This window comes from Abramis brama (genome assembly GCF_963993115.1).
Source record: "Abramis brama genome assembly, chromosome: 7".
Taxonomy (NCBI): Eukaryota; Metazoa; Chordata; class Actinopteri; order Cypriniformes; family Leuciscidae; genus Abramis; species Abramis brama.
In genome coordinates this window covers 28,261,525-28,274,580 of record NC_139969.1, presented here as the reverse complement: position 1 = coordinate 28,274,580, position 13,056 = coordinate 28,261,525, and the positions used below count along the sequence as shown (strand labels likewise).

Genomic DNA, 13,056 nt, shown 5'->3' with positions numbered 1-13,056 from the left:
GAAAGTGACAGTTTATGAAAAGAGTTGAACTTTGGAACTTGTAGTCTTTTTCTGCACTGGGCGGGGTTAAGCGAGGTTGAAAAAACTACAACTCCCATAATTCCACCGCCCAAGCGCAGCATCCCGTTCAAAGTGCATAGATTCTATGTTTTGGTTCATGTAGTGAACGGAAAGAGTTAGCTTTTGCGGTTTTACGACTTCAACCTAGTATTTAATCTACTGCACAAACCTCTTGCACATCACCAGATAGTATAAGCCCATAAACAGCTCGCCCGAAGGTCTGTTATCTTCTGTCCGCGAGACAGGGGAGTGCCTGGAATTGGACATTTAGCTTGTGAGCTAACGTCATCAGCATCAGGTTGACCCATGTCCTCTGAGAAGGCTCTCGGCTCCGCGCTCTCACACTGGCTCTCCTTTAACTCCTGGTGGCTGCTTCTGCCTTTCATTATGCTCCTGGTAGTGGCTGCTTTCATCGTGGCCTTCGTGCTGCTGCTGTACATGATATCCCCGTTAATAAGCCCCAAACCTCTCAAACTGAACGGGGCCCATGTAGTGGTAAGTTCATATACCGTAATTCTATTTTAAATAACTAACAACACAGATCTCATAACATCAGAAGTATAAAAGAAATGGTTGCCAATACGTTGTCTTCCATATATTGCAAAAGCATAATAATGTATTTGCATTAAACATTAATTGTTCCTGCTTATTCATAAAGTGATTATATGCACTTGTATGCATTATGTGTCACGTCACTGCAATTATGCGCAATGGACCAATGCAAATGTGCATGTGACTTTTATGTGTGTCGTCAGTTGGTGAGACTATTTGTTATGACTTCATATTGTAAATGCATAGAAATATTCATGTTACAGCTCATATTTCTCACAGGAGGCCAAATAAATGCATTCTTGTACTGGTTATGCAACCATCTGTTCCAGGGCAATGGACCTTTTCAAGCGGGCACTGCATGTTTTTGCATTTGCTAAGGTTCATAGTTTATCAAGAGCTTGAACTTACCTAGTTGTAAATGAACACCATGTTGAACTCTCTAACAATAGATCATTTTTATCTATCGGGGGACACTGTGGAAGTCAATGGGGTCCATCAACTGTTTGGTTACCCATATTCTTTAAAATATATTCTTTAAATTATATTCTATTTAAACTCATGCAGGTTTGGAACAACTTGAGGGAGAGTAAATGATGACAGAATTTTCATTTTTGGGTGAACTATCCCTTTAATAGTAGTCTTCTCTTAATAGTAACATGTATATTGTGAAAAGTCATTTTCTCCATGGAGGATATGAACAGGATTTTTTTTTATTGCAACCTTATCTGACTGTTGCTCTATGACCACTGTTTGAGAATAAAGGCACATCTGGTGGCACCTGCACTTGTTGGATTTTCTGGTGCTTTTACCTGGTCAATTTGTTTATATATGCTCTGTCAAAGCTTTTTGCATATTTTAGTAAATGATTTGAACTGTGACTTGCTTGGTGAGTAATAAATCTGCTCTGAATATGCTGTCCATCATCAGGTGACCGGAGGCAGCAGTGGGATTGGGAAGTGCATTGCCATGGAATGCTACAAACATGGTGCCTTCATCACACTGGTGGCACGAGATGAGGTGTGTATATCATCTGTCAGTGACCGCGGTCTCGGCTGCATTTATTTGAAGATATTATTATCAATGTTGAAAACATTGTGCTGCTTAATATATTTGTGGAAACCATAGATTTTTTTCCAGGATCCCTTTATGAATAGAAAAGTTTGATCAGTAGTTTACATAATAATTTATCCTGCCTTTGGATGGTATTACATATTTGATATTAAATTCTGAAAACCATGAGCCTGTATGTGTGTTTACCATTGCGTACATGTTCCCCTACAGCACAAGTTGGTTCAAGCCAAGAAAGAAGTGGAAAAATGTGCCATAAATGATAAGCAAGTATGTATTTTATTTTATTTTTTTGGACATTGCACTCAAAATCAACTCAAAAATCTTAAATGGGCTTGACCTGTATTGTTATGATTACCTCTAGGTGGTGCTTTGCATTTCTGTTGATGTGTCGAAAGACTACAGCCAAGTGGAGAGTGTCATAAAACAAGTACGTTTATTTTGTTTACCAATTTATAAGAATCTGTTCGCATGTTATTCTATGTCAGTCTTATTATAATTTTTTCTTCAGATGGTTTGCATTGGTTGCTGACTGTTGCATGTTTGTGTTTGCTATCCAGGCTCAAGAGAAGCTGGGTCCTGTGGACATGCTGGTGAATTGTGCTGGGACGTCTATATCTGGGAAGTTTGAGGAGGTGGAAGTTGACCGCTTCAAGGTAAGAGCAGCATATCATGGACATGCGTGTGGGCATTTTTGAATTGGGCTAGTAAAGGCCCTGGAAATCGAGAATGAACTGCTGTGATGTCTTTTCGAACAAAATCAGGCCAAAATGAAGTTAGTTTTTGACCCTTAGTTAGTTAGTTAGCTCCCTATAGCTGTAAATGGCTGGTAAACACTTTCAAACTACTATTATTCTGCCTTCACTTGCTATCGGAAATTTCCTACTTCCCACTTCTTAAGTCTCGATTACCAGATCGTCCTATTCAAGTGATGATATTTAGCGTCCCATTCACTGACAACCATTTATACATTCACCACACTATCTAGATTGTCAGCTTGCGGTCGATTCTAGAATTTCAGTCATAAACAGGCTTTATTATACGCTTTAAATGATTATTCATATATGTAAATATGCATTACTTTAATGACAAGACAAGGTGAATGAAGCTGTTGTATAAAAAACTAATAAAGAAAATCAGCCAGAGCAGCAATTGTTCTCCCCTTCACCATGTTTAAAGTTTATGGCCCGCCCAAATCGGGAACTTGGGTAAACTTCCCAGGGGTAAATATGACTTTAATACTGTAAAGCTGCTTGCTTTAAAGCAACTTTTCTGTATTAAACATTGTTGGAAACATTTTGGAGAATGCAAGTACACAAGTCAACAAAATATATAACATTGTTCTAGTGGTTTTTGGATAATTTAATCCCAAAAATCGTACATATTGTGCCCTTAACAGAAAATGATGGAGGTGAACTATCTGGGCAGCGTTTACCCCACCCGGGCAGTGATCACCACTATGAAGGAAAGGCGGATGGGCCGCATCATGTTTGTGTCGTCACAGGGAGGGCAGATTGGCCTCTTTGGCTACACGGCCTATTCGCCATCCAAATTCGCCCTGCGTGGTCTGGCTGAGGCCTTGCAGATGGAGGTGTGTATGTATACGTGACGCTCGCTTAGTACGTACCATGTAGCTGTCCATTAACACTTTGATTTTGATTTATTCTTTCCTCCTGATCTTTCTTAGATGAAGCCCTATAATATCTATGTTACTGTGGCGTATCCCCCAGACACTGACACACCAGGTTTTGCAGAAGAGAATAAGAATAAGGTGAGATAATAGATTTTTTTTTTCCTGAATAGAATTAATCTCTGAATATTAAATACCTAGAATATTAGAAAAGAGCATTAATATTAATAGAATATTTAAAAATGAAGGATTTCTAATAATGCATGTCTCTGCTCTGTTACATAGTTGGATCTTTGTTCCTGAATTAAAAAATATATATATATATTGAGGTGGCTGTTTGTCCCTGCACAAAATAATGCTGGGCAAAATGTGTTTTTGTCCTGCCTATGTTTTATTCTTCTGGTTTTATCTCTCTCAACGGCAGCCTCTGGAGACCAAGTTAATTTCAGAGACGTCTGGAGTCTCTCAGCCTGAGCAAGTGGCAAAAATTGCAGTGAAGGATGCTGTGGTAAGTAGGCACTGGTCAAGGTAGTCAACTACTCATCCAACAATCGACTATTCGACTATTAGCTTTCAATAACGTGCCTTGAGACCCTTGCCTTCTGTTTTGCACTCCGTCTAGCTGTTTTTAAGCACAATAAAGTCCTTCTTTAAAGGGATAGTTCAGTCAGAAATGTAAATTGTCATCTTTTACTCTCATGTCGGTCCAAACCTGTATGACTTACTTTCTTCTGTGGAATACAAAAGAAGATAATTTGAGAAATGTTATATTTATATATACGTATATACACATTAACTATTCTTTCTTCCAAATACCTTAAATACCCTTTCTTGTTTCTGTCCATTCACAGCAGGGAAATTTCACCAGCTCATTTGGTCCTGATGGCTACATGCTGTCAGCGCTGACTTGTGGGATGTCACCTGTGACCTCCATCACTGAGGGGCTGCAGCAGGTACGGCCCATTGTCACAAAACACTAAGATTCTGACTCTAGCGCAACAGTGTCATCATATATGACTCATTGACCATACCCTAGGAGATTGACATGGAATGACAGCTAATTATTTCTGCATCATGTCCCTTTTATCATCCTGCTTCATCTTTGTATCTTAGTAACATCTTGTTTGCATTCAGCTTTCGTAGGGCTATTTGAGTCAGTCACGCTCTTAGATATTCCCTTTGAAGATTTTAATGAGCCTCTTGACTTTTGTCCAGATCTTCCCTGACTCAAAACCGGTCATATCAGAGGAATCAGAGGCAAATTTTGGGAGTTTTTGGTATCAAAGCATTGTAATGAATTTGAGTATGAGGACACAAGTGCAGTATCAGGCCCGATACTGGTATTGGTGCATTCCTAGATGGATGGATAGGTGGATAGATGGATGGGTATAGATGGATAGCTATATAACTATATAACTAGATAGATGGATGGATGGATGGATATATATGTTGATAGATCGAAACATAGGATTAAAAATAAAGGTTCTTTATCAGCACTGATAGTTCCATTAAGAACCTTTAACATCCATGGGACATTTCCATTCCACAAAAGATTCTTTATAGTGGGAAAAGATTGTTTTAGATTATTAAAATGTTCTTCACAGTAAGAAAAACATGTATCTTTTAAGAGCTCAACTGTTTACTGATCAGTAGATGGATGGAGGATGGATGGATAAATGGATGAATGGAAGGATAGGTAGGTAGATGGATGGATGGATGGATGGATGAATTGATGATGGATAGGTAGGTAGATGGATTGATGGATATATAGGTAGATTGATATATGGATAGATATATAGGTGGAAAGATGAATGGGTAGGTAGGTAAATGGATTGATATATAGGTAGATGGATGGATGGATGGGTAGATGGATGGAAAGATGAATAGGTAGATGGATGGAAAGATGAATAGGTAGATGGATGGATGGATAGTTGGATACACAGTGATTTATTTCCTGTGATGTGTTAAAATTATATTTTATATAATATTTTGTCACCCTGTCCAGATTGTGACAATGGGACTGTTCCGCACCATCGCTCTCTTCTACCTGGGCAGCTTTGACAGCATCGTCCGCCGCTGCATGATCCAGAGAGAACAGTCCAAAGCAGCGGACAAGAGGGAGTAACACCAGCATTCCCACCACTACATTCACCCATACACCTTCACAGCACGCACAAACCCAGCCTGGCAGACATGTTTAAGTGGGTAGAAGAGGTCTACCAAAAAAAACAAAAAAACACTGTAGATCTGTAATATTCAGGACCCCAATCATTCCAGTGCATGCTGCATCAATATTTCAATCTCTTAAAAACAAAACAAAACCAAGTTTATTTGCATTTAAATGAATTACTCTTTGGCTCTCACTGCCTATACTTCATTTTCATGTTTTAGAAGGTTTGTACTTCAGAAGGTTCAACACTAGAATTAAAATTCAATCAGCTTTTATTTATATTAATGAAATGTTACCATATGCTGTACAGGTAAAAATCTGTACAGCTCAAGAACTCCAACTTCGCTTCCTTATGAGGTGACGAGCTGTCCTTTGTTCTTCTGACTGGTCTGTGATGTTCGTATTCAAGCACTGTATCTTCCTGCTTTTAGATTTCATAGTTTTAAGGTATGGACACGGGACGTCTGTGTTTTCGGATGAAACAGCCTGAGTCTGCCACTCTGCCTTATCTTCTTTGCTCTGTGTGGGGGTTTCTGAAGGAAATGTTTACCTTATAAATGTGCGTGCGTGTGTGTATTATATTTGTCTGCTTGTACGCATGCATTTAGGTGACCTCAGGGGCTTCTAAGAGTTCACTGAACTGGAGGAGGGGTCTTGATAAGCCATTGCGGTGGTGAATGGCTCGCTGGTTCGAGCCGCTACACCTTTCTGCCAACAGGTGGAGCTGGAGATCCAAATGGATCAGGTGTAACCAGAGCAAAAGCCTACATATGAAGCAGCTCATGTTTGAATAATCGTAGTCAGCTATACATGTGGTTTGATGTCCACAACCCCAGAACTCTAGTATTGAAGATGAATAAATGTATCAAGAGTATTGTGTTCACGCAGGCATTTCAAATACTGTAGATGTTGTGAAGCTTGATCTGATTTGTACACCAAAACAAGCAATATGGCTTCCACAAGTGAAGTGAATCTCCTTGTTGCTCTGCTCTGTTGTAACGTAAACTGGATGGTTCTAGCATATAAACTGTGTTTTCTGATTTAGGCCTTCCAAACTTGCCCCTTGTTCTTGTTGCACCCGTTCGATGTCGTACCTTACTGACAACACAATAGCTAGAGAGAAAATGACACTTACTCATGCTGTTGTAATATTTGCCTTCCTCACGGTCACAAGCAAACGGCGAGCATGTGATGTGATCACACCCTACAGTTAGACGAGCGGATGTTTATCCCTTGAAAGCCTGAATGAACAGAAAGGGGTCAATTGAAAGTGAAAATGAACATTCTCTCAATATTTCTTCACCCTCATGTTGCTCAACCTGCATGACTCTCTGTCATCTGTAAAACACAAAAGGAGACGTTTAGTGGAATGTTCATGCTGATCCAAAGGGACTGTAAAAGTGGTCCGTATGACTTTTAAAATCGTCCGGAGCAGCATGACTGATTTGTGTGAGAAATAGCCAGAAATTCAAGTCCTTATTGACCTAAAATTTTGGCCTTATAGATTTGGAATATAGTGTGCATGAGTCGTATAGACAAAAAAACTAAACTAAACAAAACTCTTGTTCTACAGAAAAAAGAAAGTCTTACGGTTTTGGAATTCGGGTGAATGAATGGTCAGAATTTTCATTTTTGGGTGAAGTAGCACTTCCATTCAATGCAACTCTTTATTTTTTTTATTTTTTTTATGCTGCTGTTTTCCCTAGAACATACCTGCAAACTCATCGCCTTTCTTTTCATCTTACCTTTTCACGGTAATAGAGTCTATAAGCGTAGCTTTGCAGGGGTAACCGCTGTATTTCTGCTTTTCTATTAGCATAAGATGTAGTAGTTTTTAGAAGAGAATTTTTTCGCCGGTCCGGAGTTTGCAGGTATGCTAGAAACGATTGACCAATGCAGTCGTGGAGACCCATTCCAAGCCTTAAGAGATCCAAACACAGACCACTATAAAAGCTATAAGAGTGGACACCTCCACATCCAACTATGGCATAGATTGTGTATGGTTTACGTAGATTTGTTTCAATATGGAAAAAGACACTGTTTTTGTTTGTTTGTTCATTGGATATTTTTTACAAAATGACCCAAAATATGAAAGTGAGAATGCATGAGTCGAAGCGACGATGTTCTCATTTGATATTGGCTCAAGGCACGTCGTCCAGCACATAGTAGCTATAAGTTAGGTGCCGATATGTGTCGGACTTACGATTCGGTCGTGCCCTCTTAGATCATTTGTTTAGTCATTAAGAAGCAAACAGTAGAGAAAATGTTTTGATCTCCTTAAAGCTATGCAAATCAAGCCTGTGCTCACACTTCATTTTAAAAGCATAAGAAGATACTTTGATTTTATTTTCACTGTCTTCTGCTATAGTTCCCTCTTTTATTGACTGACGTTGAGGTATATTTCTGAGAATAAGGTATATAGTTTATGAGTAACTTTTAAAAGACCAAGATCAACTTGGATACGTTTTGCTTGTATATCTGTTTTTTCCCTTATTCATTTGTTGCCAAACTTGCATAAATTTCACCTTGTGTGCCATGGGAGAAAAAGAGGATGTTGTTGCTTTGTCTTATTTTCTTACATAATGAAATAAATAACTTTTGAAAGGTAATTTTGTGTCGGAACCTTTTGAACTTTGTAAAATGATGGTGATGGAATCCCTTGAAAATATAACAAACATTTCTGCTTATGCTTTAAATATTTAATTGGCTAGAAATTCGTCTTTTTGTTTGCAGTGTCTATTAAAAATAACTTTCTCAGTAACTATTTTGGAATAATCCCAATCACTGACTTGATTGCTCAAAACATATGCACTACATAGTGTCCTATGTAACATTTTACCATTTAATTTATAGGCCTGGTTTCACAGACAGGGCTTAAATTAAGCTAGGATTAGGCCTTAGTTTAATTCAAGTATCTTTTTTAAAACGCGTCTTAGAAAAAAACATTGCTGGTGTGCATTTTGAGACAAAACAATGGCACTGATATATTTTTCATAAGTTTTTTTCAGTTAAGACAACTCAAACATGCATTTTAGTCTGGGACTAGGCTTAAGCCTTATCTGTGGAACCAGGGGTTAGTGATTTACAATTTGTTTTCATTAATAGACAGGAATGGAGGTTCACTCTTGCCAGAATTAGGAGACACAGGACATGCCTGTCAGTAACATCAGTATAAATCACCTGAACCTGTTCCTTTACTTTGACGCACTTCATCGCTAGTCTGAAATAGCCTACTCCAGAAGCCTAATTTAGCCCTGAGTAACACAGTCAAGGCTGACAGAGGTAGAAAGCAAGTTAGGCACAAACCTGAACATTTTAAAGACCACCATTGCAACACACAATGTTCTGTCTCGGAAGCCTGGACTGCTAGCAGGGGTCATATGTATGGTGTAGTCATTTTGTTCTGCAGTAATTCATAGGTTTTGGCATGAGTTGGTTCACCTTTATTCAAAGCAGGGTTGACACCGAGGGGTGCTGAAAGATCAAAGGCCTGGCACTATCCATAGAAGTTCCCATTTTGAGGCAAGGCTGGGGACCAAATTCTGCTTTGCTTGTACAGATGCTGATTTCCATTTCGGCTCATCTGAACCAGGTAAAAAAATTAATTACCTAGATATTCTATTTGCATGAAAATTGTTATTTCTCCCATATACCTAAATAAATAAATGTTAGAATGGCATTTAGAACATGATTCCAACAATTCCAAAGAATAAATTATATTTTCCTACATTTTCTAAAGAGTATTTATTATTATTTATTTTAATAATATATTTTAACTACTCTGCTTGTTTGTCTGCTTGTACAGTATAGTCAGTCCTAACAGTCAATTTAATATCCACATAAATATGTTTTGCTTGGTCCCTGAAAGCATACATTCCACTATTTTAAGTTCTGTGTATTAAAGGAGAACTCCGGTCAATTTTAACATTGAGCGCATTTTTTTGTAAATTTGGAGTGCTGTCAGTACAGAGAACAACGACAAAAAACAACGATAATAGGTTTAGTTACCTATTATCACGCGCGTGAACTCGACAATCGACTACTGTGGACTTCGACCGAAAACAGGAAGTAAATACAGGTATGTGCGCTGGCTGAATTAACATCACTTTTATTCATATCTATCACATCTACTGCAGTCAGATTCACCCGCGTTCACTCTGAAGGAATCACTCACATTGGCTGTGCACTTGTAATGACACATCAAGGATGTTAAGAGGCTAAAAGCAGGTTTAAAACTTGCCCCATTGAAGTCAACAGGGTGCTATTTTAAAAAGAGGATAACACGGTGTAGGCAACACCGATTTTTGTCGTTGTTCTCTGTACTGACAGCACTCCAAATTTACAAAAAAATGAGCTCAATGTTAAAATTGACCGGAGTTCTCCTTTAAAGTTAAAGTCAAAAGTTTATTTATAAAACACTTTTTAAAAACTGTATGTGTACACACATATGCCATATGATACAAACAGTCAACAGCACAGAATAAAACAATAAGACAACTCTCACATAGCGTCAAATGCCAAACTATAAAAATAAGTTTTTAAGCTAGTTCTAAAAACAGCAAGTAACAGGTAAAGGTAACAACACCCTAGTCTGTTCTGTGATACCAAATGTTTGGGGGTGTGGCCAATATGATGATATGCTATATAATATACAGAAACGTCCAAAATACCACTAGGAAATGCTTCTCTTTTGAAAAACAAAAAACATTATAAATTCCATGAAAACAGTTCAAGTGAAAACGTATGGTGGATTCCGTCCCAATCTGCTTAAGACAGCACTCGAATGGTATGAACTCCAGAAGTTCTTATGATCTCATGTTTTCCAGCATGATCTGAAAATAATCCAAAGAGCATCTTATGCGTCAGTGAAAGCAAGAACATCTGATCGTCTGTACAAACAAGTTCACATGATCAGTGCATGCCACAAATTGCTTATTCGATTACTGACCTAGAAACAGAAGTGTAAAATTTGAAAGCCCACTGTGAAGATATACAGTGTGATAATAAATATAAAAATAAATTGATGATTAAATATGAACTCACAATTAAAGGGTTAGTTCACCCAAAAATTCTGTAATTAATTACTCACCCACATATCGTTCCAAAACCTGTAGGACTTTCATTCATCTTCGGAAAACAAATAAATATATTTTTAATTAAATCTGAGACCTTTCTGTCCCTGACTTTGACACTTCACATATAAACATTCAACTCGCACATCAGTTATGGCAAACGGAAGCTCAAGCCTGTTCGCTTGATGTGCAAGAACCAATGAGGTTCATTCTCGTGTTACGCATCATGTTTGAGCTTCTGCAAGAACCAATGAGGTTCATTCTGAGGTTCACCAAGTAGGTTCGGTTAAGCTTCTGTTTATGTTCGCTGGTCAATGTTTATATATGAATAAAAGCTTAAATTCAATCTGTTCATCATATAAAGCGATCAAGTCTCTTCAGAAAATTTGGACTAAACCGCTCAATTCATATGGATTAGTTTTACGATCTCTTCATGAACTTTTTGAAAGGTCAAAGTGGTAGTTGCGTAGCTGTCAATGGAGGGACAAAAAGCTCTCAGATTTCATCAAAATATATTTTGATGTGTTCATTCATTTTTATCCATTTGTGTTCTGAAGATGAACATAAGTCTTACGGGTTTGGAACGACGTGGGTGAGTTTTCATTTTTAGGTGAACTATCCCTTTAATCTACTTTTACATAAAGATGTTATAATACTTTTTATATTAACAATATTATTCAAAAAATGTTGTTCAGTAATGTTAAAAACTATGATTAATATTAATTATGCTCTAGATTTTTTAAATGCTCAAAGGAGGATAAACGAGCAAGATATTAGCAGTATTTGCACTTCACACACGCACATGAGTGTGAATGAGTGACGTCTCACAGGAAACACCTCTGCTATAAAGGGGGCAGAGTCGAGTCTGGCTGCAAATGGAGCGACTGCGCACAGCAGACTCCTCCAAACGCTCAACTTACACAGAGAGACACAACTGTTACCCGTTTACCTTTCGCCTAAAGACTCAAATCGACAGCAGACACCACTGAGAAAGTCTTTCTTCACACTAGCCGCTCCGCGAGAGAAGAAACTCACAAGTGCGCGTGAACACTCGGCGACCAGCCTCTTCCGTCTCCCGCAGCTCTGGACTCTTTTACACGAATAAACCATGATTTACTGCACGCAATTCCCACTCAAAACACCAGAGACTTTCTCACCCGTGCTTATACGGCATGTCTGTGTTATCTGATATGAAGGAAGATGCTTAAATCCTCTCATACATGCCTGGAATTTTCTGCTGGGAACAGAAAGTGGGCGTTTTTCTACACCGAAGCACTGGAGGAGGATTTGCGCGAGTGCTGCAACTTGCCGTCTCAAGTGAGGCAACATGCAGTAAGTTCACCGTTCGAACGATTTGCAGTTATCTAAAAATCAGTTGCTGCATTGCATTGGTGTTATGAAGATGAAGATCATGATGGAGATGCGCCTGGATTAATAAGCTCACATTGATTCTGAGGTTGTTTAGCTATATATACAGGTCGATATGGCACAGGAGGTCGTGTATGATAACCGCAATATAGTGGTGAAGTACATCCACCATAAGCTCTGGAAGAAGGGATTCGTGTGGGAAGTGAACGGACACGATGACAGTGTCTCGAATGGACTGATGATGGGGAGGCAGGAGGAGGACAGCGGCGTCTCTCCCAGCCCGCGTCACGACCCGTTCAGCGCTCTTCATAAGGTGCTACGGGAGGCTGGGGATGAACTGGAACGGTTATATCAGTCGGACTTTGCGGAGATGTCCAAACAGCTGCATCTCACGTCCATCACAGCGCATCAGCGCTTCACCGCGGTCATAGACGAGCTGTTCAGGGACGGCGTGAACTGGGGCAGAATCATCGCTTTTTTCGAGTTTGGAGGGACTGTTTGTGTCGAATGCGTGAACAAGGAGATGACGGCGCAGGTGGATAACATTGCGGGCTGGATGACGGAATATCTGAACGGGCCGCTGCACGGCTGGATCCAGGAGAACGGTGGCTGGGTATGTAATTAACTCAATATACCTCACGTCCGAAGACGCAGCGTCTCATGCTCCGCCTCTGCGCATGGCGTCATGCGTTCGAAGCGTTGCGCGTGATCTCTGATTGGCCGGTAGCGCTGTTCGTTAAAATGCGCCAGCCAATGAGCTTCGGCGATTTGTCACACCTCTCTCACGCCTCCGTGGCGAGTCTGTTACGTGAAGCCATCAATGACAGATGCTGTCTGCAGAGTTGAAGGTGTGGTTCCCTGTGCGGAACTTTCAGGAACTGCTGTTGATTCATGCAAACAGGAGGATGTTTGGCCTTACCAGTTATATGGGATATGCTATATCCGATATTTACTCACCAAATCATGCGTTTAAATTGCCCTGGGCTATCCTTGTGCTAAGTGCAATGGTTCAGCTTGTGATGATATTGTTTAAACATCACTGAACTCCATTCATTTTCTGCCCAGGTGTACCTGGAAAACCAGGTTTGCACAACTAGAGTTCTAAAATGAAAATTCTAGTTTAGCACATATAAAGT

General features: G+C 39.4%; 2 protein-coding genes across 2 annotated transcripts in view; both read left to right on the top strand.

The window, feature by feature from the left end:
- Window positions 1-107: 107 nt before the first annotated feature.
- kdsr (3-ketodihydrosphingosine reductase) lies at window positions 108-8,089 on the top strand. The gene is made up of 10 exons (XM_084120163.1): window positions 108-555; window positions 1,540-1,629; window positions 1,894-1,950; window positions 2,045-2,110; window positions 2,241-2,336; window positions 3,080-3,271; window positions 3,368-3,451; window positions 3,735-3,818; window positions 4,162-4,263; window positions 5,316-8,089. Exons 1-10 carry the CDS (start codon window positions 367-369, stop codon window positions 5,433-5,435), a joined length of 1,080 nt encoding a protein of 359 aa, XP_083976289.1. The 5' UTR covers window positions 108-366; the 3' UTR covers window positions 5,436-8,089.
- Window positions 8,090-11,393: 3,304 nt separating this feature from the next.
- The window catches only part of bcl2b (BCL2 apoptosis regulator b), a 41,203-nt gene continuing 39,540 nt past the window's right edge, over window positions 11,394-13,056 (top strand). Inside the window, exon 1 of the mRNA XM_084119570.1 lies at window positions 11,394-12,533. Coding sequence (XP_083975696.1) covers window positions 12,036-12,533 — 498 coding nt within the window. The 5' untranslated portion in view covers window positions 11,394-12,035. The remainder of the gene's footprint in view (window positions 12,534-13,056) is intronic.